This window comes from Amblyomma mixtum, chromosome 2 (assembly GCF_055824585.1).
Source record: "Amblyomma mixtum isolate Tamu chromosome 2, ASM5582458v1, whole genome shotgun sequence".
NCBI classification, from domain to species: domain Eukaryota; kingdom Metazoa; phylum Arthropoda; class Arachnida; order Ixodida; family Ixodidae; genus Amblyomma; species Amblyomma mixtum.
This window is the reverse complement of record NC_143013.1, coordinates 164,893,077-164,921,011: the sequence shown is the minus strand read 5'-3', so window position 1 is coordinate 164,921,011 and position 27,935 is coordinate 164,893,077. Positions and strand designations below refer to the sequence as shown.

General features: G+C 49.6%; 1 protein-coding gene across 1 annotated transcript in view; it reads right to left on the bottom strand.

The window, feature by feature from the left end:
* Window positions 1-27,935, bottom strand: part of LOC149361470 (uncharacterized) — a 441,205-nt gene that overhangs the window by 259,365 nt on the left and 153,905 nt on the right. The window contains exon 2 of the mRNA XM_089568088.1: window positions 20,223-20,241. Within this exon, the coding sequence (XP_089424214.1) occupies window positions 20,223-20,241 (19 nt within the window). The remainder of the gene's footprint in view (window positions 1-20,222; window positions 20,242-27,935) is intronic.

The following is a 27,935-nucleotide window of genomic DNA, read 5'->3' as shown; positions in this document are numbered from 1 at the left end:
AGAGACACTCTTCAGGAAAGCCTACAAGACGTACTGGAGCTACCGAACTCCACGCCAACGGCCAAGCTCATGGCTCTAGGAGTACATAATACCCTCAAAGAGATGTGGGAAGCACAATGGCTCTCACAACTCAATAGGCTCGCACTTACAACACCCCGCCGAGAACTGCTCGAGAAAATCCATGTTAATCAGCCCTATACAATTCACCAAACGGATGAGGTCCCACGCAATGTGAGAAGACGCATGCACGTGCACCCCATTCCGCGGAATATGCATCCCGGATATAACATCGAGAGGAGGAAAGCAAGAGGGGAAGCCCTGCAGAAGAAATGGGACAAGCAAACTAACCCCCTTTAAGTGGACGCAGCAGGACCAAAGAATCGAGTCATTACTACTGTAGTCTGAACGCCTTCAGGGTCGATGGTGAACTGCGCCTCGGTAAAAAGATCTAACCCCACTCACGCAGATTAGGCAGCTATTGCATTAGCTGTAGCATCTAACCCCAACGCCGTTGTGCTCACTGATTCCCAGAACGCCTGTTGCAACTTCAATTACGGATTAATTTATAAGTGAGGGTTGTCATTGGTGACTAAGCATCCACACAACCAAGCCTCAGTCATCTGGTTTCCCGGTCACCTCGAACTACCAGGAGGAAACGAAGCCGCACACAGGCATGCCCGAGCTCTTCCATACCGGGCGTCTCCCCCTGATGACCATGAAGGGTGCCGTGACCTGATAGGTTTAGCAGTAAATGCTGGCAATCTCGCGCCATACAAAACAGCCAGAAAGGAGTACCGAACACCACACAAATTCCTCAATAAGTTAGGAGACTACAAACCAACATATACCCAACACCAGCTAAATTACACCAGTGATACCCTACACTATCCTCTCCGCAGTGCCCACGTTGTGGAGAGGTAGCTAACCTCTACCATATAGTGTGGGCATGTGAATTTAATCGCTTAGTTGACCCCATTCCCAACCCCTCGGAGGAGCAATGGGAGGCTATTCTGCTCAGCGATGATCCTGACCGTCAGCACTGGCGGGTGGGGATGGCCAGCGCAGCAGCAGCAGCCTATGAACTACCGGACTAGGCGGCCTACCCACACGTTCTGAGAATACTGAACAAATAAAGATGTTTTTAATAAATCAGTCAATCTACCTATGAATTTTGACGGGTGCGAATAAAAGTTCTCTCTTTATCCTTCCCAGCCTGTAGCTACTAAGTTAGTGCTGCCGTCAGGGTTATTTCGCAATCCTTTTATTGCGAAAGCAATACTACTCGCTATTTCAAGCTTTCGCGTGACCCGGCCGCTGTTACGTTTGACCTTTAGCGGAGGTGGTGTTGAGTGAATGCGGGCGACCAATTCTCTCTTTCAGATAGCCCGGCTGCAGTTGCTGCAGTTACGCCGCGCTGCGCACCTGTGGCTCTACTCTCGCTGTGACGTCATACCAGCTGCAGATTATTTCTTTCTCTCAGTCGCAACATCAAAAACAAAATATATAAAAAAATACCGAAGAGACTATGATTCGTCGCGCAGCGGCGGCCGGTAGCCACGCGTGACCCGTAGACGCTGAGCGCTGCGTTCCTTTAGCTGGAGGCCCTGCGCTTCTGCTTTCCCAACCTACCAAGCTTAACAAAAGCTAAGGCCCACCAATTTTTTTTCCTGCACGAAGCTTCAATTCACAATAACAACCCAGTGTGGTATTAGAATCAAAATGTCAGCTGACCATGTTCGTCGCTGTAGGTGCTTGAGCTGGAGAGGTACATAACGTGAGTGACAAATATAGCCGCTTCATGTACGGCACCTTTCCGAAATGGCGCTCGGGCGTCGATGCGTGAGAGACGGTTTTGATAGCACCCGTACGTTGCTTTTGATGTTGATAAAGCCACGAAGCATGCTTCCCCGCGATGCCTGGACATTGTGGACCCTTTGAACATTTTGTGCTGTGAATGATTTTGTGTGAACGGCGGCAGCAGTCGCCGTCGTGTTCTTGTTTCATAGCTTTTTTGTGCCGAGCGACACTAGTCGCTGCCTTGGTGTTTTTTTCTTTGTGAGGGACTATGGTCCCTTTGTATGAATAATCAGTCCAATAAACTTCTCTTCAAGCCACGAAAATAACCGAGAGAGAAAGAGAGAGACTTTATTGCAACAGGAAATCGGGGCACGACCCAGGGTCCCCGCACGACCCCACTGTACTCAAGTGTTTATATTCGTAAGGTCCATCACACTGGCAGCGTGGCCGGTGGCGATGGTCTGCATGGCCGGGTCCTCCTAGCGCAGCAGTGTCTCCCAGTCCTCCCAGGTCTTGAGGTTTTCTAGGCTCCGCGGGTAGGTCCAGCCGGGCATATGGAGGGGATGTGGAGGGAACGTGTTAAGGGTTTTATGGCATAGGGCGCAAGCAGGAGTTTGGAAGAAGAAATCATAGTGGTCTAGGGTAATGGATGAGGGGAGAGTGTCTGTAGTCTGCTCCAGAGCGTTGCGTGTTTGTAATCAAAGGAGGGGTGGGGCGGGGGGTAGAGCTGGCGCCAGGCCCTCTAGGCCTGCGCCAGCTTGCTGAATGAGTGCATGCGCTCCTTCGTGAATCCCGATCCGAGGCCACCTGAGCCTGGCCTAAAGAACCTCAGGCTGAGAGAGAGAGGGAGAAAAAAAATTACCGACGATTACGTTACTTCCTAATGCGAAATTTGAGCGCAGCAAATAAGCTGTTTCACCTTTTCGATAGATTGAGGCAAAGAAATCGAGCAACACATGTATGCGCTATCACAGAATTTTTTTTTTATTTTTCACACGTATTCCTTTAACAAAGACTCCACTAACAGTTCTTGACAGTCATGAAGGAAGCTTTGTGGTCGGAGAAATAGAGTGATATATGTTCGAATTGGTACACCAATGCTTGATTCTCAAAGACGAGATCTATACAAGTGCCTCGCGAGGTTGTCACAGCCGTGGGACGCGTTACGAGCGAGAGGAACGGGATGTTCTCCCGCATAAGCGTTAGGAAATTGCTGTTTGTCTTTATGTCAACATTAAAGTCCCCCACTACTAACATCGGTGTGGATCGATGGACGGTTAATGCTAGTTGCACGAAGTGCACGACGTCTTTCGTGAGTGCGGTAGGGGCGAAGTAGGCAGCTACTACCAGCAAGCCGTTGGGCAACTTTGCGGCGCACAGTTCGGCAACTTCATGTGACGTGCCAAACATTTCGACTGGTATTGCAGAGAGACCTGTGCGCAAGTAGATAGCGACTCCCGCCGCTCTGTTGTGGTCTCTGCGAGCACCACAGCAGTATAGGAAATCTATGATTTCGAGAGGCTCTTCGGGATCCATCCAGGTTTCAGCAAAGCAAAGTACAGAGGAATGGCGCAGAATGTGATCGTGGTGTACGTCCTTGGCATGTGCGGCAATGGAGCGTACGTTAAGAATGTGGTTGTGAATGATGAATCAAGTGCTGCCAGCGAATGACGCGTCCATTGGCTGTCCGCGTGTGTTACTGATGTGTGATTAACATGTTAAGCTTCGGCTGTAAGAGTGGAACGCGACAGCGTCTTGCAACGCTGCCAGGGAGTCCACAGAACGCCATCGCCAATTCGGCTGTACGCCTTGCTGGACGGTAAATTTATTTGTTGAGGAAAGGAAATGTATCTCTCTCGCATATCTGGGTGGACACCTGCACCTCGCCGTAAGGGAAAGGGGGAGGATGGGAGTGAACGAAGACGCCGTATTAGCTAGACGCGCCTTTGTTCATTCCAAACCATTCAGCTGGCATTACGGAGTGGCTAGCGTGCTCGTATCGCACTCCGGAGACCCTGGTTCGATTCCCCAACTCGACCAATTTCGTTCTCGGTTTTATTGATTTATGCGGTCTAACTAGAAACGTTAATTAGGCTATTTCATATTTATATTATTAATTTCTATCCATCGTGTTCTGTCATTAACCTGTCAATTGTTGGAACTGTCTAGGATGTTCGACACAACGTATATGAAACGAGCAACGTCTTACTGAGTGGGGAAGTGCGTGGTGGTGGAGGGAACGCGGCTTCGTACTTATCTGTTTTTTTCAGCAGCGTCTCCTTCCGCGGACGCTGTTGTCGCTGCGGCGCGCGTCTTTCTTTTCTTTTCTTCTGACCTCTTCATTCTCCTCTATATTAATTAGGCTAATTGGCCCATTTGAAATTCGCGCACTGTGACGTCACGAGCATTTCGACCAATTGAAAAGCGTGACATTGGGGGCGGAGCTGGTTACGAGGCCGACGCCGACGCCGAAGCGAAACCCAGGAACGGACGCCAAAGAGCTGCGCTCTAAAACTTTATTTCAAGAGGAATTCGGGCCACGCCCGAGGGTCCCCGGACGACGTCCAGCACTCAAGTGTTAAAAAGCTCGTACATTAAGCTCCCATCAGCCTTAAATCTTTTTTGGAGGGGGTGGGGCGTTGTCTACGTTATGCCTCGTCCAGCCTCCTCTCCAGCCGCGGCTGGAACAGCGAGCACCTCAGCATGGGTGGGTCAGAGCTTTGATATGTTCCTAAGGCACATAACACTTGCAGCCCGGCCGGTGGCGATCCTCCGGGTGCAGCAGGGTCTCCCAGTCCTCCCAGGTATTGAGGTTCTCTAGGTCCCGCGGGGGAGGGTCCGCAGGGCAGAGGGAAAGGATGTGGAGAGATGAAGCGAAGGGTTCTTAGCATAGGACACATGCCGGAGTGGGGAAGGATTGACGATAGTGGGCTAGGGTAAGGGGTGAGGGGAGAGAGTGTGTTTGTAGTCGGTGCTAGAGTGTTGCTTGTTTCTTATCTAGGGAGGAGTGGGGCGGTGGCTACAGTTCGCATGAGGCTCTGTAGGTCTGGATCAGCTCGCTGAATGAGTGTATGCGCTCCTTCCCGAATCTCCGATCCGAGGCCACCTGAGCCCGGTTTAAAGAACCTCGGCCTCGTTTGGCGGCCTCGTTTCCGCGATTCCCGGAGTGCGCAGGCACCCATATAAGCTCCACTTGGTGGGGTTGGGGTGCATCGGGAAAGTCCAGCATGCCAAAAGCAGGGACATGGACTCGGCCTCAAGCAAAATTTAGAATCACAGTTTTAGAATCACTTAAAATGTACCGGGCTTCCGTGCGGGTGATAGCAAGTGCAATGGCGGCTTCCTCTGCAGCTTCTGGGGTGGTGTCTGGAGGGAGAGGTAGTAAGAGAAGGGCAGATAAAGAGGAGTCCACACCAGCTGCTGTCGCTTCATCACCCGTGCAGGCAGCGTCCACCCATACGGCGTCCGGCTCGGGGCCGTACGCTCGATGGAGTGCCTTCGCACGGGCTCTGCGGCGCTGCTCATGGTGGGATAGGAGCATATTCGTCGTGAGCGGGCTGATGAGGAGCTCCCGGTGAAGGGGTCGTCGGATGGCGAATAGGGTTGGGAAGTTGGCCGTTTTCTCATACCGAGGGAGTCCAAAATATACCGACGTGTGGAGGTTTGTGTGAGCCTGATGTATTCGGCCTGTCGGTGGGCCTCCACCAGTTCCCCGATCGTGTTGTGGAGGCCCAGGCCTAGTAACCTGTCTGTGGGTGTGTTGAGGGGAAGATGAAGTGCTACCTTGGATGCTTTGCGAATCAAAGCATCCAAAGCGTTTATGTCATGTTTGGATAGTTGTAAGTATGGGGTAGTGTACAATGCACGGCTGAGGGCAAAGGGATGAATGAGGTGACATTGGTCGCGCTCCTTCATGATTCTATGACGTCCCGAAACCCTTCGGATGATGTGCGATATCGCGTCTACACTCTGCTTGAATACACGGAGGGTGCCAACGTCAGGTACTGGGTCACCGTTCAGTTCAATTGGAATAGGGGAGCGGGGGCAGCGGTGGTCCTTAGGCCGGATGAGTAAAAGATCGGACTTCTCTGGGGAGGAAGACAATCCGATGTTCGTGCCTAATTTTGTGTGAGTGTGGCTGCTTCCTGTAAGGTGTTCTTTATGCCGTCGTCACTTCCGTGGGTGGTCCACAGGGTGATACCATCGGCACAAAGAGTGTGCTTCAGGTGAAGAATAGTTGCCAATTTTCGGGCGAGGGGGATGACGGTGATGTTAAGGGACAGAGTAAGCAGAAAATCTGAAAAAAAAATCAACTTTTATTTTGTTTCTAAATATGGAAGTAAATTTTTTTCTGAATCATTTGATGCATCACTCGTTATTTTGCACAATTTATGTCAACCTGAAAAAACTATCTGAAAGCAAGGAGGTCAGCGACAGACCCCCTTTACGAGCGCTGTGTTTTCTGTGATTTTACTAAGAACTAGAAAACACAAAATGTTCCTAATTTTAGGTGAAAATGAAAGTTCTCTGGCAACCGTCCAAGCTCTCTGGCAACCATCCAAGCCGTCTGGCAACCATCCAAGCTCTCTGGCAACCGTCCAGAACCCAAACGAGTCCTTCAACAACGTCGTACGGGAGCATGCTCCAGAAAATGTCCTTATGGGCCTACAGGCATTGAAGTTGTTACATTAGATGTTGTTCTTACCTTCAATGATGATGCCATCCCAAGAACTAGTGTTCTGGAGGCATGCGGACGAAGTCCGGGCAGCAACACTTTCCGCTGGATGAAGCAAGTCGATCAGGGTCGAGTTTACTTCGCTGATCGAGCTACGAAGCAAGTGGCAAAACAGGCACGAGAAGCTAAAAGGCAGGAAAAGAAGCGCCAAGCTGACCTAGGTGATGATTATGCATCTGGTGCCTACTGAATAAATTGGTCAACATGGGTTGGCTAAGTCGGAATCTTGGGATGGATGGATTTGTTTACTTTAAACTCAGTTTTCTCAAAACAAGATTTTTTGTTACGTCGGTACCATTATTTTCGAAATGACAAGAGGTATCAAGATGATTTTTTCTGTTCATATAGTACATATATATGGCAATTTATTTTACCAAAATTATCAGCCTGCGAAAAACATCGTTTATTTAAAAATTAAGATATGTACACAATTTGGTTAAAATTAGGGTGTACAAAGTAAAAAACTCACTAATACTTTTCTTTACTGTATACTAAAATAATTTGGTACAGCAGCTATACACCCAAAATACACCGAAAAGACGGGGCTTACCCTGTCCCCTTAAACAAAAAGTGGGAGGGGACGGACCCTTGAGGGGTGCCGATGCTCTGAAGCGTGTAGGAGGGGGGAGACAGAGGGCCAACTGTATCTCAACCGTGCGGTCAGTGAGGAATGATTGAATGTAGGCGTACGTGCGCACATCCACGTTCAATTGGGATAGAGCAGTCATGATAGCCTGATGTTTAAGGCAATCAAAAGTTTTGGAGAGATCCAAAGCTAAGACTGCCTTGGTGTGACCTGGAAGAAGCGGGTTGAAAATGTGTGCGAGTTGCAGCATAGCGTCCTATGCCGATAGATGCGGGCAGAATCCCAGCATGTTTTGCGGGTAAAGATTGTTGTCCGCCATGTGACATGTGAGTCTCACTAACGCAACATGCTCGAGGAACTTCCGGAGGCATGAGATTAGCGAAATCGGGCGAAGATGGTGGAGTGTATGTGGTTTGTTGGGTTTAGGTATGAATATCACCTTCGCGTGGCGCCAGGACTGCGGAAGGTTACCCTCCCTCCTACACTGGCTGAAGTATTTCGTAATGTGGGTGATCGATTGGTCACCCAGATTACGGAGCATGGAGTTTGTGATTTGGTCTGCACGAGGTGCAGAGTTGGCGCGGAGAATCAGGAGGGCCGCTCTGACTTCCGTCTCCGTGATGTCTGTGTAGAGTGTGGGTTTTGCTTGTCCTGTGTATTAGGCGGAGGTGTGGGGGCACCTGGATAGGTGTACATGGATTAAAGTGTGTCTAGGAGGGTGTCGGGATCGTCAATGTGTTCATGTGTGAGGCATGTCACGTGGGCCTGTGTTGCTGATTTGGTGCGTTCGGGGTCAATGAGGTGTCGGAGGAGTTGCCATGCGCGTTTGCTGGACAGGTTTTCGGCGATGCCGTCACATATCTGCCCCCAGTTAGATCGGTAGAGCTCCTCAGAGTGCTGTTGGATTTGTGTCTGCAGCGTGGCCAGGCGCTTTTTAAGCGTTCTGTTGAGTTTATTGCCCTTCCAGCCTTCCAGGAGGCTGTGATATGCCTCCCAGAGGTGGGCTCGGAGTGTGTCGAGGGCAGGGGTTGCGGTTGTAGTTTCAATGTGTCGCGTGTTGTGAACTTCATGCTTGAGTGACTGCACACGAAGATACTTTAGAAATTCTAAATTCTGCTTTGCGGAAGCCTTCTGGTCAACCCACTGCAGCTTCCCCGAACCGCTTGGCGAGTGGCGGGCAAACTGGCGTCATGGGTAAGTGGGCGCCTGAATCGAGCTGTTGTGTTGTTGATGAGGCCGCATAAGCGGTTGCCTAAAAACCATCCCGGTGGACACCCGAGCCGCACCATAAAGGGAGGGAGCAGAGGCCACAGTGGGCACGATTTCTGCGCGCGGGCGCAAATCGCGAGCATGGATGGACACCGCGACCGCATGAGCCATTAAAGGCATATACCTCATTATCGCAGCATTCGCATAGTAAAGCGTTGCCTCTATAGAATTGTGACTGCCGCGGTCGGAACTGACAAAATATATTTCAGGCGCACTTTGACTGTCGAAAGTGCGTAGAGGCTAAAGCGTTTTCCGCATCACTTTGCCTATGTGACACTGGTGACGCCCCCACTGGATGACGTCACACATAATTAATGATGAATTAATGACAAATTACTAATTAGTGGCTAGTTACTGATTAATGACTAAATACGAATTAGCTGCCAATTCATGACGCTTATGCTTCGGCTTTAGGAGTGGTACGCGACAGCGTGTTGTAGCGCTGCAAGAGAGTCCACACAAGGCCACCACCCTTTCGGCTCGATGTCTTGCCTTTTGAACGCAACGCTTTTTTAGGAAAGCAAATCGCGCAGTAATTCTCTGTCATCTCGGTGGACACCCAAACCGCACCATACAGGAAGGGAGGAAGTGGGAGTGAAAGAAGAAAGAGAAAGAGGGGCCGTAATGAAGAAACTGAAAATTGTATTTGAGGAAAGGAAATTAAGCGGGAATGCAGAATTACGCAGAAGTATACGTCACAATTCGACAGTAAGGAAAAGAAGCGAGTATGTACATCAGAGTGTACTGTATACATAAGGGTATGTGACATCTGGGGGCGTCATAACACTGGCACCCAGTGCTGTCTACCTCCTGAGCCGCTTCTGCCCGACTTTGCAACCAAATTGCCTAGAGTTCACTACATACCAAAAGTAGTGTTCAATTGAGAAGGAAATGTATACTTATGCGTAGTTTAGTAGCAAGTTTTATCATGCAGCTGACGTTTGTAGCCTAATTAGCTGTAAATTTAAAATGAAAGATCCAAAATAAAGAACTTATAAATGAAGCTACAAGATAAACCGTAGCGCTCTTTTGTAATTATAAATCAAAGGCTCTATATCGTGTCTTTTTTTTCCCACTTCACGCAAAATATTAGTAAACATGCATTGGCGTGTGGAATTAACTGCATTTTTTCCCTCAAGATGTGTCGGTTTAGACTTCAGCCGAAGGATACCACGTATAAAAACGCTGGAGGTCACGTCAGGAGTCTACGGAAACTGCGATATGACACCGGCTTGTTCATTTTCTGCGATAGCTCTATAGTGTGGCTGTGGTCACAGTTTGAGTCAATTAAAGCAATGAAGCAGTCATATTTATAGCTTTTGCATGCCTCATGTAATTTCAACTCACTTTGTTCGCCGTGGTGGAACTGGGAATTATGTTCTATGACTTCGGAGGGTCTAACGACCCGAAGCAACCCAGGCTATGAGAGACGAAATAGTGAAGAGCTCCGGAAATTTCGACCACGTGGGGTTGTTTAGCGTGCACTCACGTTGCACAGTACACGGGCCTCTAGAATTTTGCCTCCATCGAAATTCGACTGCCAAAGCCGGGATCGAAGCCTTGTCTTTCGGGTGGTGGTGGTGGTGAAAACATTTATTAAGAATGAACAGGAGGTATGTTTGGATCAGCCCGTAAGCGACCGATCCTTAAAAAACACTAGGTGGAGGTCCCTAGAATGGAACCCCAGTGGCGGTGGCCTCCGCCCGGGCGCGCCCGACTAAGGCTTGTTGGGCCTGTAAGTCGTGGCAGCCGAGCAGGGTCGCCTCCCAGTCCTCCCGGGTTGGATTTGGGATGGGGGAAATAGCGGGGTTGGAGGGGCAGGCCCACACCTTATGATAGGTGTCAGAAGACACTGCACTACAGTGTGGGCAGCTGCCGCTAAAGGAGGGGTCAAAATGTTTTAGCGCTGCCAGCCACAGCAATGTATTGGTGAGAAGGCGGAGAAGGAGCCGCTCATGCGCATTCTTCAGGCCTTTACATGGGCTAGGGTAAAGGCGATGACAATTTTGATAATATGTTGTAATATCTTTGAATGTATAGACCGGATTAAAATCGGGTGCCTGATCGGATGGGGAGGAGAAAACAGACTGGTGAGAGAGCGCGCGGGCGGCTGCGTCTGCTGCCTAGTTTCATGCCAACCCCTGATGAGCAGGGGTCCATATAAGGTAACGGTGTGCGAGGTCCATATCCCGTATGCAATTGTGGTAGATTCGATAGGCTAGGAAGGGAGTGCAGCCTCGTTCGACGTTCCGACAGGCCCCTCGTGAGTCGGAGATTATGTATTTTCAATCGGAATATGAGGCCGCGAGAGCAATCGCGACCTCTTCTGCTTGTGTTACACTGCTCGCTCGAAAGGTGAGGCCGTTAACTGTGTTGCTGTTGCGAACCACCGCAACCGTGTACCATCCCCCGTGGTGAGGACCGGAGGCGTCCACGTAGTATACACCTGTTTTTTCCAATAATGTCGGGCTAGCGCTTACGCTCGTGCCATGCGCCGACCATTACGGTCTTCGTCTGACATGTTTACTGGAAGAGGCCGCACGTGAAAAGCACGTCTCCACAGTTCTCGGATGCGAAACCTGTCTTCCATTGGAGGGGTGTGTTGCATATGAAGTCGAGCAAGAAGGCGTCGACCCGACTCCGTTAGCGACAAGTGCGTGTACCGGTTTGTAAGGTGCGCCTCCCGGAGCTCCCGGAAAGTATGCACCACTCCTAAGCCATAAGCCAGCTGTTTGAAGTAGGGGTGGGGAGGTCAATGGCACACTTAATAATTTTGCGAAGGATGACCTCAAGCGCATCCTCCTCTTGTTTCCGTAGGTGAAGATAAGGAGTCGAATAGAGAATTCGACCGGCTACAAAGGCGTTTGCCAGCCGCAAGGCATCCTTACTTCGTAACCCCCCGCGTTTGTTGGGAACCCGGCGGATCATGCGGTCCACCTGGTCCACCACCTTACGGAGTTTGGCCAATGTAGTATCTTGCCGCCTGTGTTTGTGGATGTAGAGTCCGAGTACCTGTATCTCATCACTCTCGCGTATGAAACCACTCTCAAGAGAAAGAGAGATTTCAGTTGTGCCCTTCTGTGAGGGGCGGAGGTGCACAAATTCTAATTTTTGAGGGGAACATTGAAGACCGGAGCGGCGGGCGTAGTGGTCTACTATCGTCGCCGCTGTTTGCAGGTTGGTTTCAATGTCCCCTGTGCTGCCCTGCGTGGCCCACAGAGTTATGTCATCGGTGTACAGGGCGTGCTGCAAGCCGGCAACACCCTCCAGCTGTGCAGGCAGGTGCATCATAGCCAGATTGAAGAGCAGCGGGGAAAGTACCACCTCTTGGTGGTTTCCCCGCGTGCCGAGTAGGTAGGGACCGTGCTCTGTATCTTGTATTCGGATGTAGGATAGACGATCCATTACAAATTGGCTTATGTATCCGAACGTGTTGAGACCACAGTCGGTCTGGCTTAGGTTAGTGAGTATGACCTCGTGTGTTACATTGTCAGATGCCCCTTTAAGATCCAAGGCGAGTACTACCCGGTCATTATGGGGGCATTCGAGGGGGTCAAGGATTTCGCGATTAAGTTGCAGGACGACATCCTGTGCGGATCTGTGAGGGCGGAATCCGAACGTGGTGCTCGCAAAAACATGTTTGTGTTGAAGATATGCAGATAACCTATCCCGCATCTATCGTCTCCATTAGTTTGCCCACAAAAGAGGTGAGAGAGATGGGGCGAAGGCTATCTATGTCAATTGGTTTGCCTGCTTTAGGAATAAATGTGTCCAGAGCCGTTTTCCAGTTAATTGGCAGGGGGTGTCCCCGCGCCAAATTGAATTGATGTAGCCGAGGAGGGACTGGTAAGCCAAGTCTGGCAGGTTCGTCAAAAGCTTGACGGTGACCTTATCCCTTCCTGGCGCAGTGCCCCGTTTCATTTTGGGAAGAGCCGCCCGCAGATCATGGAGCTGGAAAGGTTGATCCAGCTCCGTGTTGTCCTTGCCTGCATAAGAGTACGCAGATCCACGGGGGTCTTGGGCTGTACACAGATCCTGGTCCCGCAGTTTCTGTGCCAGTTGAGTTCTGTTGCCAGGGAAAGCGTGCATGGCTCGCTGCAAATGTTTTTGTGTTTCGGTTCGTGTTTTGGCTGGGTCGAGTAGGCCTCGAAAGAGACGCCACGTGTTGCGGCTGGACATTTGTCGCGCGGCCGTGTTACATCTATCCACCCAGTTGGAGTCGGCGAGTTGGGCCACGTACTCTGCCGCTTTCTGAGTAAGCTCGGCAATTCGAGCTTTAAGCTTTCTGCTATGTTTTTGGCGTCGCCAATGGCGGACGAGGCTGCGACGGCTTTCCCACTGGTGTAGAAGGTGGTTATCCACGTCCGTGACCGCCTCTGAAAGCTGGATCTGAGTTTCATGCGAGAAAAGGTGTGTCAGCAGCTGTTGGGACCATGCTGGGTAGCCTTGCTCGGAAATGGGTGCGTTATCAAGTGAGTGAAAATTTTGCCTGATTTTCGTCCAACCTGGGATACGGGCTTGTGTTCTGGGACGCTTGAGGGGGCGTGTGCTCAGTGTAGTGTTAAGGATGCAGTGGTCGCTACAGAGGGTCTCCTCGATGTTGAGCCAGTCAGCGTGTCGTATGTTGCGAGTTAAGGTTAAGTCCGGACACGTATCCCGTGTCACGGAATTTCCCAGCCGGGTTGGGTGGACAGGGTCCGTGTGGAGGGTGAGGCCCAACGTGGACGCAAGCTCCGCCAGCCTACGCCCGCGCGAATCCTTCTTGCGATACCCCCACAGCTGACTGGGAGTCTTAAAGTCGCCCACAAGCAGCAGGGGATCGCGGCCCGCTACTCTTAGCGCGCGGCTAAAGAGGTCCGCAAAAGTCACTCGCTTTAGTTGGGGAGAGCAGTACACGTTGAGTATATGCAACGGTGGATCCCTGCGGCGGACTGGTAGGAGGGTCACCATTACATAAGAATACTCGAGCTGGAGGTCGAGATCCACTAACTTGGCTGTGTAGTCTTTGTGAACGAGAAGACAAAACGCGAGATCCTGTTGAAACGTTCATTTCCTGTTTCACACGGTTGGGGTGGGGTGCAATTACCCCAGCTATTGATTATGTAGTCCATGAGTTCTTGTAATTCCTCCGCCGCGAGTTTCACCTGAAGTACTACCGTGATTTTCTATTACCTTCGCACCATCTCTGCTCCTTCCTCCTAGTGCTAGTTTTATTTTTTCGACAAAGAGGTCACTGCGTAGTTCTTTACACAGTCCTCCCTGGTAAAACGTATTTCATCGCGATGGGTCTCTCCTGTTGCAGACACAGTTACGCCTGAGTTCATCCATGGTCCATGCCTTCAAATCTGCGTAGGGCTGAACACAAGTGTTTGTTGCGAAAGCAATACTACGCGATTCGCCGAGCCATTTCGCGGAGCTGAGGAAAGGCCATACTGCGCATGCGCAAGGAGAAGGGACGTCAAATGGCACAAAAGCTGGCCAGCCGCCGCCGTGGCTGTGCTGGTGACTCAGAGGTGCCGCTGCCGCTATCGCCCCTTGCATATGCGCAGTAGTGGCACATAACTAGCGTGCCGGGGCCGCCGCCGCTGCCGCGCGCTACCCATCGCCCCCCTCTCTCTCCTCGTGGCTTTCGCAATCCTCCAGGTTTAACCAGAGCTAAACCACTGCCAATTATACTTTGTTCGCCCTGAGTGTTGTGAGGGTGTATTACGCATCGGAGAAGGCTCTCTGCGGCCTTGGTGTCTAGGTTGCCTTTGAGGAAGAGGTACTTTGTTAAAAAATCCGTGCGAACGACGCCCCCGCGTATTGATCGGCTTGAAGGTCAAGCCTTTCTGTTTGTATTCGTATTTTGCTATTTATTCTGCCTCTTCCACCGTTTCACGAGACTTCTTCTGGCTTCCAAAAGGTGTGTAGCAGGTGGTTGTCTACAGCTGGGGTGTCACTTGTGGTGTCGAAAGTTTCTGTAAAGTTTCCTTTAAGGTCTAGAAAATAGGCTGTTCATTCATTGTATCTAGTTATTTGTAGACAAAACGGAAGCTTGGGCAAGTTTGTTCAATATTATCAACGCCGCGCGAAACACGAGGACAAGACGAGCACACGGAAAAGCGCAGAACTTAAACTGATGGTTTGTTGAGGGTGTCCCACTGGTTAAACACAGCGGCAAACAACCACAAAAGAGGCAGTCTCTCTCACGTCATTTTCTTCTGCTGATTCGAAACTTGTCAAACGTGCAATCGCAAAATTATGTTGTCAAAACGGCTTGGAAAAATCGTGCAGTGATATATTGCACGAAAGCCTTTAGTGTCAGGTAGACCGCCTTGAGGCATCGGGGTACCCAAGCCATATTCTGATCGCTGTTTCAGAAACCTTGCTACGAGATATCTTATATTTAGCCGCATGGGAGAGACGAAGAAGAAAAGAGAAAGAAAAACAAAGATCGCGGTTATAGCATACTTACAGAAGATAGATAGATAGCGATAGTGGGGGGGGGGGGATGCAGGGATATTAGCCAGAAAGGTTTCCTGTTGGCTACCCTGCACTGGGGAAGGGAATGTGGAGATTACAGAGGGAAGATAGAAGGAACGGGAAACCGTCACAATCTGTTTATCAAGGCTTTCTCTCCCAAATAACAAAACAGTGCCCAGCGTTGTCCAGCGTTGTCCTGTGTTCTTCTTCTCCTCGTGTCTCGTTCTTTCGCTGGTGAAGTTATGTCTGATGTACACCAACTAGCCCCCATGGGTACCTTGTTACAGTGCCTTGTAAGCCTTGATGGCAGTCGATTGTTGTAGCGAAGGACCGAGGATCTTGGCTTCTGTGAGTTGGCGAGGATCATGGCGGTCCTTAGCACAACGCAGCTTATAACTTTCGTTCACGAAAACAGGGCACTCACACAGGAGATTACTAATTGTTTCTTCACAGGCACAGTTTACACAAGAAGGGCTGTCGGCCATTGCGATGCGGAAAGCATACTGATTTGTGAAGGCAACGCCGAGCCACAGACAACAAAGTAATGTTGCTTCACGACGCACTATATCACATGGAAAATGGAGCCGCAGTCCAGAGAATAATGCACTGAGGTGACTGTTGCAGAACTCTCCCCTATTCCACGCTGAAATTGTGACCACCAGCTAAGCTCTCGTTGCTTTGTCGCATTGTAAGCGCAAGCAAGAACAGTAAGTTGGGCTATGGAAAGAAGGACCAAAAGATATTCGTTCCGTGAACAAGTGATGTTGTCAACAGGATTCGGCTAACATGTTTACGGTAAGCACTACACGAGACAGGCTGGCAGATGCCTCAAAGACCGGCTATGGGAGCGCAACAACAACATTAGAACAGTACGGCCGGTCATCGCGGCGTTCACCGCATAGATGAAAATCTCATCACAGGTAAAGGTCAGAGTCCCATAAAAATCACCAGAGAAATCAATGAAGCGTACGAGATCAACAAACACAAAGATCACTGTGTAAGCACCGCTTCAGTAGCCGTGCCAGATAAGGAAGTTTGGTTTTCAGAAGGCAGAAAAAAAGACGCCCAGCCGGTCATCAGTTCTGCTGCCAGGGAACGGTTCTTGTGTGCCATTCATGTGTTTTTTTAGGTGGGGCCCTTTGTTTTTTTAGATTGTTTTCACTGTATTTAAGCCATGGAATGCAGTCAATAAACGGTCAATTCAGCGTTTGTCTGTGTGCTGATCTTGTCCTCGTGTTTCGCGCTGCGTTTAGTTATTTGTTCTGACGCAGCTAGTTTGGGGCCCTTCCTAAATATATTCCAATGCTTTATTTTGGCTTTTCATCATGGTTTGCTCCGCCTGTTTTTTTCTAAGGTGATTTGCAGGACGCAGTCATCGCTTTAAGGGTCTTTCCCTTATGAAGCTAGTCATAGTTTTGTGCGTTGCGAACGGCAGCGTAGTCGGAGGACATATCCTATGGCATGGTGGTGCCAAATCGCATCCCGTGGAGCGTGTGTGAGATAAGGGTCAGTGCCATAGATGCGATGGCGGATAATAGCCTTCTGCCTTTCGTTTGTTCCCTTGGGTATCCCTTTGAGCGTGCCAAAGTCGGAAGTCACGTCCAACATTCTATTGGAAAATTGTAAGGTACTGATATAAAAGTATTGTAAAATAGTCCAATCTTCTGATATGTAGCAATATGTTTCGTTTGTAGTGTTTCTATCGCTCCCATCGAGCAGTTAAGGCTACCAGAGTAAAGCAGTGGAGAACGCTTTGATGATAGCAAAAGCGTTATTAGCAAAAATATGCAAGCCTGCTGACGGGATATCGGCTGGCATATTCCGTGTTCAAAACTGCGCTGAAAAACTCTTCCTTGTAAAGAAAAGCTTTTTTTCAGAATTATTGTGCATGCACTGCCTATACTACCATGCCAAGGCCATGCGTGCTTTTGCGCTGTGCGTACTTTTGGCTATGAGTTTAGTATCGCGACAATTCCTCTTCACATAGTGTCATGGCCGTACTTATGGCCACGTGGGCCCAATCAAGCAGCAACCGTGAACAATCGACAAGGCCGACAACCTCGCGACGGCGGTGGTGCAGTGGGGCGCTGGTGATGCCCCCTCCGTGCCTAAGTGGATTAGTGCAGCGGACTTCCTTGAGCGGAGGTGACCGCGGCAGCAGCGGCGAAGGCAGGAGATGCGCGGGAGACATTGTCAGTGGCAACCACCGCGGAAGCGGAGGCGACGTGGCGGCTCCAGTCACGCTGGCTGTTGATTGAAGACGGCCGTGTCCCCGACTGTGGATGCGCAGGAGGCATTGTCAGCGGCAACCACAGCGGAAGCGGAGGCGACGTGGCGGCGCCAGTCACGCTGGCTGTTAATTGAAGACGGCTGTGTCCCCGACTCGTGTTCTGGACATACGGCGGGGAAGCATGTTCATTCACCTGCTGGAAGACTGCGGGATATTCCTTTCTAACCGGGCTGGATTAGTCAGCATCTCCCCCTTCCCATCGACCGAGCTGCGACAGAGTGGAACAGCCCGCACCGCCCCTGCCGTGGGTGGTAACACCAGCGTCCCCTTCGGTCCATCGGATTGGACAGTGCTCTTCGAACTTTATTGCCCAGCCAGGGATCTGGGGAATCTGAACCCTATTTAACTCGGCTGTGAGTGTGGCTGAAAGAAGCCTGCTAGCTCCAGTCGACTCCGGATGACGAAGCTCCCTTCCACTGAGAATCATTCTCAGTCCCTCTTTGCAAATAATATAAATAAGTGTATAAAGTGTTCGTTACCTTCCTCCAACCAAGTCTCCCATCCTCCTCGTCCCATCACCGGTCTCCGGCCATGCTACCCGGGTCGCAACAACTGGTTGGCAGCGGTGAGATCGTCTGCGTGGTGTCCTGGCTCCGGTTTTGGTGAGTGCATTGCCTTCTCTCCTTGAGTATTGCCAGGCTTAGCATTTGTGCTGCTCTTCCTGGTAGTGTACGTTGGTTGTAGTAGCCTGTTCGAATTGTCAGGAGCGGTGGCGGAAACGACAGACAGCTAAAATTCGTCGCCTGCATTTTCCAGTTACCGCCCCCCTCCACCCATATTGAAGGAGCCACGCTGACGGTTCCTCTGTTTACAACGATCTCGGAAGAACGTCTACATCACCTCTTCCCAGGAACATTAACAAGTGACGTCCGCGACACAGCGGCCACATATTCCCGGACCATCGGCACCTCGGCTCATTGGCAGCAGCGGTGGCGGAAACGACAGACAGCTAAAATTCGTCGCCTCCATTTTCCAGTTACCGCCCCCCTCCACCCATATTGAAGGAGCCACGCTGACGGTTCCTCTGTTTACAACGATCTCGGAAGAACGTCTACATCACCTCTTCCCAGGAACATTAACAAGTGACGTCCGCGACACAACGGCCACATATTCCCGGACCATCGGCACCTCGGCTCATTGGCAGCAGCGGTGGCGGAAACGACAGACAGCTAAAATTCGTCGCCTCCATTTCCAGGTTAGTCAGTACTAGCTTACTGATCTGATTTTTTTTTACTTGTCTCAAGCCCGCTACCCGGCTGCTGCCAACTGTTTTTGAACACCTGTGCTTGCTTTTTTCTGACATGTAGTGCCTGACATGTAGTGCCTGTCTCGCGCGTCTCTGACAGTATCTATTGTTGTTGTTTGCTACTGTCTCTTTACTATTGTCGCCCGCCAATCATGACGAAGGAACTTGCAAAGATGTTCAAGGATCTGAAGCGTGAGCTGAAACAGGAGCTCAAGGCTCTCAGAAAAACCTTTGACCGTGACCTGAGGAAAGAAATGAGAGATATCAAAAACAGCCTAGCCTACATCAATCAGGACTATGAAGACATGAAAGAGTCTGTCAATCGCATAAAAGAGGAAAACAAAACACTTCAATAGACTGTAGAGACTCTGCAAGAAGAGCGCAAGTTCTTTCTAAAACAGCTAAAGGGTTATGACTCCAGAATACTACAAACTGAGCAACACTCAAGATGCACCAATGTAGAAGTGAAGGGGCTGCCATTGGCAGCAAATGAGAACATTCTTGAGCTTACAAAGACACTGGGAGCAGCTATTGGCGTACCTCTTGAAAACACGGACATTCAGGCCTTGCACCGTGTTCGCACAGCCAAATGACACTGCGCCGAACATTGTCTTCCAGTTCACCCGCAGGGACAAGCGCGACTCGTTTCTTGAGAAGGCAAGAAAGCAGAGACTAACAACAGAGGAAGTGCAGATGGAACCTGTGGTTCCAATCTTTGTGAACGAACACCTTTGCCCGTCAATGAAACGGTTGTTCGGTGCGACCAAATCTAAGACAAAAGAACTCAAATATAAGTATACATGGATAAAGAACGGGAAAATCTTCGTCCGAAAGCTAGATGGCGCACCAGTAATTCCTATCAACCATGTTGATGACTGGTCCATAATTGTCTGAGTACACATGCGCTTAAATTTGCTTGCTTTTTTTCCACACCATGGGACTTCATCCTTCTGAGATTAAATCTCTGGTAGAAAACAAAACTTCTGCCATATGACTTTTTCATCAAAACGTCCGTTCAGCCGCAAATAAAGAAGACGAACTAGAACTTTTGATGGAGAGCTTCGGTATATCGCTCACAGCAATCATGCTGACCGAAACCTGGTACACCGAAGAATCACGCGTGTTTAGCTTGCCTGGCTATCACTGCTTTTCACGCTATCGTAAGAGCAAACGTGGCGGTGGCATCAGCCTCTTGATAAAATATGATATTCTTGTTGAAATTTTGGAAGATTTCTGCCAGATGAATTCTGATTAGAGGCGCTGACCCTGAGCAACCAAAAAAGCATTTTTGTGGTCAAGTACCGGTCACCTTCTGGTGATTTTACTAGGTTTCTGGCTTTCTTTAGCAAAATTCTAGAACACACTTTAGTTAACAGTCTGGACCTTTATTTGGGAGGATACCTGAATGTTAACGTGTTTACACCTACGCACTGCTAGAAAGAATTTCAGCTTTTAATTCAGTTGTATGGTTTCACAAATGATATAAGTGAACCCACGCGTGTCACTCAAGAAAGGAGTTCTTTGCTGGATGTGTTCATTACAAGCATTAATACTGAGACAATAACTGCGGATACAGTATACACTGGTATCAACGACCATTCAGGAATATTTATGCTAGCTGACAAGGCTCGTCAAATAAAAAATAAAAATGTAAAGTAAACAATCTTGTTCAGATCATCACTCCCTCCAATCTTGAATCTTTCCTTTTGCGATTAATGAAGAAAACTTGAACACCGTTTACAAAGCAACAAGCAGCGATGTCGCATACACTATTTTCATAGCTGTGTTCAGATTCATATATGATGCCCATTTTTCTTTGTGTCATGTAAAAAAAACCATCGAAAGCGCGCATGCTGTGGCTAACGCATGAGTTGTTCAGCATGATTAAACGCAAGAATGCATTATATGCTCGATTCATAAAGACCAAAAGTGGTGATGATTTTTCTGTTTTTAAGGCATAGAGAAATAGCCTAAACTCAAAGGTAAAGGCAGCGAAGAATTTTTATTTTCTTAACATTTTCAGGAACGAGACTACTCTGCGGTCAGATGTAGTCTGGCGAAAACTGAAACTCCTGCTCTCAGTTGGTGGCTGAGAGGCTTTTCCTGATAGTTTCCAGCACCATCGAGTATGCATTTCTCGCGGCGAACTAGCCGACGCTTTAAATACTCTTTTCATTCAACAATCTAATCAGATTAAGGTTTGCAGTAATAATAGTATGGGCAACTTTGATTGGTATCTGCCGGAAATGTATAGCAGTCAGTCACTATTTCTTGCACCCACAAACTGCTCAGAAGTTTATTCGTCCATGAATGCTATAAAAAACAGTAAAGCTCAAGACACAAATGTCATGCAGGTGATCCCGGTAAAGTACGTTCTTGATCTAATCTGTCCAGTTATCACGCATATTTATCACCTAATTTTATCTACAGGCATATTTCCTAAAGAAATGCAGGTCGCTCGTGTAATACCCATATTTAAACACGGGGATAAAGGTACACTAATCAATTACCGTCCAATTTCCGTATTACCAATTTTCTGAAAGGGAATCGAAAAAATATTGCACATATGAATTTCTTCATTCTTTTCGCAACACAGATTGTATTCTGACTTTCAGCATGCTTTCAGACGGCACCGATCAACAGAGACGGCCCTTGTAACACAAAAAGAGATAATTTTAGAAGCTTTTAGCAAAAGAGAGATTATAGCAGGCATCTACATCGACTATATAAAAGCGTTTGATCTCGTAAATCATTTCATCCTTTTATCCCAAGCTACACAGATACGGAGTCCGAGGCATTGCTCACACACTGCTTAAGTCATGCCTTGGAAATAGAACTCAGTACGTTGACATAAATGGCAGTAAATCTTCCGTGCTGGCTGTATGAACTGAAGTCCTGCAAGGAAGCGTACTTGGCCACTGTTATTCATCATCTATGTCAATGACATTCTTCGATGCACAGACAGCGCTCAGTTTGTCTGGTACGCAGATGATACGAGTCTTCTGTTAAGGGCAAGACAGATGCAGACATTGAATTGCTATCGAATGAAGCGCTTCGTGATTTACACCAATGGGTTAACGCAAATTGTTTAAGGATAAACCCGTCTAAAACACAAGCAATTTTGTATTCACCAAAAGGAAAACATGAGCTGACGTTATTGAATCTACGTATAGTACAGATCGCATCCAAATAGTCGATACAGTGAAAATACTTGGTGTTAATTTGTCAAAGCATTTAACTTGGAACAAACACGTTGAGTACGTTCAATCGAAAACATCCAGTGCTGTTTGGTGCTATTGCGAGACTGAGAGAAATTTTGCCTACCAAGGTTAAAATTATTCTCTATAATTCCCTAGTATTATCTCTTCTTCAGTACTGTATTAGTGTCTGGGGCACGACTGGTACGACTGACTGAAAAAAAACTACACTTCAACAAAAAAGCAGTTCGGTATATCGCTAATGTGTCGTTTTTGGATCACTCGGCCCCCTTTTTCGAGAAATATAATGTTTTCCTAGTGTTTTGCCTATATAACTATAGGTTAGTGCTAATATATAATTGTGCCGTGAAAGAAAAAGTAATTTTTTAATACCTTTAGCCCAACTACAAGAAAACGCGAGTACTCACCTTACGAGGCACAAGGAAAAATGGCTTGTACCTACACCTCTCACCTCATACCATACGCAATCTTTGAAATATATTACCCCCACATTACTCAATAGTTTAGAGTCGTCGAACTTCGATCCAGCATACGAACTTAAACATACCATCAGTCTGTTTTGTCGGCAGAAATTATTATAGTTTCCTTACATCTTGTAATGTAAGGCCTTTTCTGTGCTGTAATTATTGTACACATGTCCCTTGTAGAGATTTACTCTCCCTTCAATTTGTTACATACTGTGTCCAGAATGTCCAACACATTGTACTTCATCTGTTTTTTTACTTTGTTTTTCTTTTTTTTCTGTGCCTGAAGCGTTACAAACTGTTGTTGCCTTGCAGTGTTGAATTTGTATTTATTTCTTGAAGCTTGAACTATATTGCTTTTGTAACATGTATTTATTTTTCCTTTGTTATGGTGATGTTATTTCCGACACGCTGCAAGGCCACCATGTGCCGCCGCGGTGGCTCAGTGGCTATGGTGCTCGGCTGCTGGCCCGAAAGACGCGGATTCGATCCCGGCCGCGGCGGTTGAATTTCTTTGGAGGAGAAATTCGAGGCCCGTGTACTGTGCGATGTCAGTGCACATTAAAGAACCCCAGGTGGTCGAAATTTCCGGAGCCCTCCACTACGGCGTCTCTCATAGCCTTAGTCGCTTTGGGACGTTAAACCCCATAAACCAACCAACCAACCAATGCCACCATGTAGGGGACCGGGGCCCCTGTCAAGCTGTTTTTACAGCTTTTAGTACCGGCTCCTACCTTTTCGAAAGGAAAGGAAATAATGAGGAAATGAAATGAAAAATATGAATTCAACGGTGAGGTCCGGTCGCCTTCTTCCCAATGGCCGGTTCGCTTTCTACAGACAGTTGCAAGCCGGGGATATATCTGATGGACCAATCATAGTGGATCAGACTGACGTTATATGACCATTTTAAAAGGAGCAGCTTATAGAATACGGCGGCAGGACAGTTGGAGGCTCATGGGGTCCAATTCGTATTGTTCCTCTGTTTTCTGTGCGTCGTACGTCGTCGAAGTGCTGATAGCTAGAGCAAGGTCACATTTACACCTTGTGTGTTTCGCTTTAACCCTGCAGGACGCGTTTTATTGGGCAAAGATGAACGAAGGCAGAGCCAGCGGGCTCCGCACTGTTTAGGTGGTGGTGGAAAACATTTATGTACAGGTATAATACAGGAGGTTATGCATGAGCTGACCCAGAGGGGGCCAGCCCTTACAAATACTCGGTGGAGGTCCCTAGTTCGGGACCCCAGTGGCATCGGCCGCCGCCCAGGCTCGCGCGACCAAGGCCCGTTGGGCCTGTAGGTCAGAGCAGCCGAGCAGGGTCGCCTCCCAGTCCTCCCGGGTTTGGTTGGGGTTGAAAGTTGAAAGTTGAAAGTTTATTGAGTAATACAATAAAAGTTACAATTGTATACAGCGAGAGGTCCCATGGTACAGGACCGCGGGCGGGACCTCCCGCGGGGGGATAGCAGGGTTGGAGGGGCAGTCCCACACCATTTGGTAGATGTCCGAAGACTTCTCCGCACAGTGCGGACAGCTGCCCGAGAAAGAAGGGTCGAAGTGTTTCAGAGCTGCCGGGCACAGCAAAGTATTAGTATACAGGCGGAGCAGAAGCCGCTCCTCCGCCTTTGACAGACCTTTACACGGGCGGGGATAAAGACCATGGCCAGATTGACAGAGTAAAACGATGTCTTTGAAGGTGTAAGCTGGAATAAATTCGAGTTCCTGATCGTCAGGGTCGGAGGGGAATGTCCGGTGAGAGAGCGCGCGGGCGGCGGCGTCAGCTGCCTCATTTCCCTCAAGGCTGTTGGGACTGAGGCATCCCACCGCTGCCACCACTGTTGGGTTTTGACATCCCACCGCTGCCACCACTGTTGGGACTGGGTGTCCGAGCCATGAAACGGTCGAGGCGACGGTGAGTCAAATGACTTTTATGTACAGTATGTACAAGGGCTTTTACATGATAAAAGGGCCAAGAGCACAAAGAAGAGCTGCCCCGGCGGCGAGCGTAGCTCCGGCGTGATGGCTCTTCTGCTGCCCGTCTGCTGCGCGGGCTCAGCGCGGCTCCGCTTTTAAAGCCGCTGGTAACGGTTACGGCAGCCAGCCGTTCAAATCTTCCAATCAGGTCACGGCACTGGCCACCGTTCAAATTAGACCAATGGTCGAGAGGCGACGGCCGATGACGCGTCGGAAGAGCCCGCACCGACGGAGAGGAGAGGGGAGGAGGAAGGGTCCGTGTCGGCGCCGGCCTGGCGGGATGAGTTACGCTGCACGTCGCGACATGTCCGAGAGAGTCTGGGCCTGCTTTGAGCGACGGCGGGCGCGCAGCGCTTGTTTCCAGAGAGGCCAGCCAGCGAAATGTGGGCTCCGGCACTACAGCACCACCGCCGCCAGACAATGCGCCACGAAGACGAGCTACTTCCGCGTGGCTCGGATGCGGGGCGCGCTCGTACGCCAGGCTCCTCCAAGTTCTCGTCCGGTGTTCAGCCGCAGGTAGCTCCAGGCTCCATTCCGAGAACGGGTCGCGCTCGTCAGGACAGGATCACTGCTCTGCAGCTTTGTCGCCCAGGTGACTGGATCAGCTTCGCTCGGTACTTCGGAAGAGCTTGCTTCTCAGCATCGGTCGTTGATCGTTCTGCATGTTGCCAAGAACCGACCGACAACAGGCAACACCTAACACGAGCAAGTGCCCTCTGTCACCCGTCAATACACCAGACTTACAGGTTAAAAAAACTCCGCTAGGAATAGTTCTGTCCCCTTTTTGTTCCCTCTTACACAAGAGACGCATGTGGGAGACGAGAACTCCACAGTAATTAACTCAGACAAAGTGTCAAACGCAAGCAACACAAGGAATGAAATGATTGTAAATTGGGTCCCTCGAGATCATTTGGGGAGGAAAACAATCGGCTGAGGCCACAAATGAGGACATAATTTTTTCCCCGATCTACGAGGGAACTTAACAGCCGTTCGCGAAGAGACAAAATGTAGGTCACGAGGAGGCGAAGCCAGCCTTGCTTAGAACACACGGCTTAGTGCGTCTACGTTCGCGTTTTCCTCGCTTCTAACGGACGGTAAACGACACCCGCTACAGCGGAAACAAATGACTCTGCCTCTTTCGGTGTGCTGCGCTTTTCTCTCTCTCTCTACTACCGTGGTAGCTAACGTCTCTGCCTCTTTCGCGGTAGACACGCTTTTCTTTCTCTCTCTACTACCGCGGTAGCTAATGTCTCTGCCTCTTTCGCGCTATACGCGTTTTTCTGTCTCTCTGTACTTGTCTTTCCAGTTTCTACGGGAGCTACAGTACGAGAGCGATTCGTTTTCATAGACTGGCCACTTGCCCCTTTTGCGCTTCGCGCGCTAGTCGCGACGTCCCATAGCGAGCGCGCAATGCTTCCGATGGGACCGTTCTTTCTTTCTCTCTGTTCGTGGGGGCAAGTCAGACCTTGCACGAGTCTTGACTTTCTCGCGCACCCGTCTGCCTTTCCGCTCGATGTGTAGTTCGCCTCTACACGGCCTTTTGATTTCACGCCTACCGAATAGAGTTATCCGGACACGCGGCTTTCCATCGCGATAAGTGTGCTTGGCCGAGCGCTTAGACGGTTTCTTGCCAATTTTCTTGCCCCTGTTACTGCGGCCTCGTACAATCTTGCCCTTTTTGAGCCGTACACGCGTTTTCCCTGCGCGCGCGTGCCGCTTTCTGTGGTAGCGCGGTTTCTCCCGTGACTGCAGCGGAAAGCGAGAGCCGTCCTGAAAGCACGCACCTTTGCGCGTCTTGCTCTCTCTGTGCTGGCGGCAAGATTCACACTTGTCCCGCTCCTTAATTTTTCGCCTCCCGGGCAGCGCTCTCTTGAATCTCGGTTTGCTGCCTTCGTGCACTTTTCCGCGCGAATGTTTGTACGATTTCTTTTTGCAGTTTATTCTACTGCCCAGATCTATGTGCCGCGACACACTTATGCGCTTCGCTTTGCGCGATAGTGATGCCTCGCACATTTCTTTAGCTCTGGTTCTGACGCTAGTTTCAGGGCTGACAACGTGACTGACTTTACTGAAGTCATTTTGCCGGCGACGCTGGCGCTTCCGATGGTGGAAACCCGCTTTCGCGCGTTTGCCCTTTCTCTCTTTTCGGCGGCGCCCGTCTTTCTTCTGCCTGCCTTTCATCGTCTTTTGATGACAGCTCTCTCTCTTGAGCTTGCCTTTACTGTCCTTTCGGCGGCAGCACTGCTTGTCTATCACCTTGTGGTGATAGCTCACTTTTCGGAACTGGCTGTTACTTTCCTTCCGGTTGCAGCTTTCTTTCTTGTGCTTTCCTTTCATTTTCTCCTGAGGAAGCACATGCTGCTTTCGTCACCTAGGTTCCTGTTCTCTGACAATGTCACTATGATTCTCAGCCGATTCACGTGCGCTACCTAGATCAGACCTGTCTTTGGCGCCTTCACTAAGTTCCTCAAAGCTGCGCTCTTCCTGCTCAGGGTCTCTGAGTGCGCATTCGTCCTCATCTTTCTCGGAAGGAATGACGTCTACAGCCCCCATGTCGTCTGGAACGTTCTGTACTCCACTGTCGTCCAGCACATTAGTTTCTTCAGGCGCGGACGAACCAGTGTTTTCAACTGACATGAGTGCTGGTATACAGTTCTCGTCCTGCTCCTGACGCGTTTCAGCCAATTTCGGATGAGGGTCGGCTCTGCACTCAGTCGCGGTGTTCCCGCTACTGCAGCTGCTTTCTGGAAAGTCGCAAAGCTCAGAGCAGTGCGAAAGCACGGGACTCGTTTCGCATTCCTCGCCAGAGACACTAACGCACAACTCAGCGTCCGCAAACTCTCCATGCGCCTGCTTCCGTTGATCGTAAATGTCGGGTTTCTGATTTTCTGCCGAACGCGATGCACAACACGGTGTGCCGTCCTCGTTTACTTCGGTTGCGTCGGCGCAGGCGTTTTCATTAATGTCCAGACGGACATCCTCTCTGCCCTGTTCGGCAACTTCTCCTGCTTTCGACACGCTAGGATATCCGCTTTCCGGTAACTCCGCCACAATTTCAATGGGCGAGACCTCTGCAAGTGCACCGTCCGATGCTGTGAATACGTTATCCGATGGTAGAGAGGTTTCCTCGGTTGGCGAATGTTGGGCAATTCCCAATGTTACAGCAGCAGTTACATCTGCCACGTACGGACTACCTTCCTCTGTGCCGCACTGGCAGGGCTGCTCCACAGCGACGCACTCTGCCTCTGTGTCCCGATCTTCCGAACCTTCCGCATTTTCGAGCCATTCTAAAATGTCGGCTTTAAACTGGTATGGAAAATCGTTAAACGATGGGGTTCTATTCTCTCGCAGGTACCTTTGGCGAAGGTCCAGCGGTGTCACGTTATATCTCGTCAGTAAGAAGCTTTTCAGCTCATCGTAGTCCGCGAAGCCGTCGTCCAACAGGCGCTTGACAACGTCATACGCTTCGCTGGAAAGCAGGGATACCAACTTCTGTGCCCAACCATTCCGCTCAACGCGCTTCCTCTCGCAGACGCGCTCGAACTCCGCAAGATATTTCGCCATATCTTCGGCGATCACGAAGGGCTGCGGCCTGTCTCTCAGCTGCTGACCGTTGGTCTCATGCACAGCGAACAATGTTCTATCTCTCTCATAAAAGATATCGTGTGTTTCAAGCTCCAGGTCCATCAGTTTCTTAGCGCGGGCATGCCGTTTTATCTCAAGCTGCCTCCGTTTTTCTGCCTCTTCGAGCTCAAGCTGCTTTTGTTTTTCTGCCTCTTCACGCTCACGGCGCTCTGTGATCTCTTCCCAGGCCTCATTGGCTTCCTCCGCCGTTACATTCTCCTTTCGCATGATCTCAAGAATCGCATGCTTTCGTTTTGCGGGGCCCAAATCAATG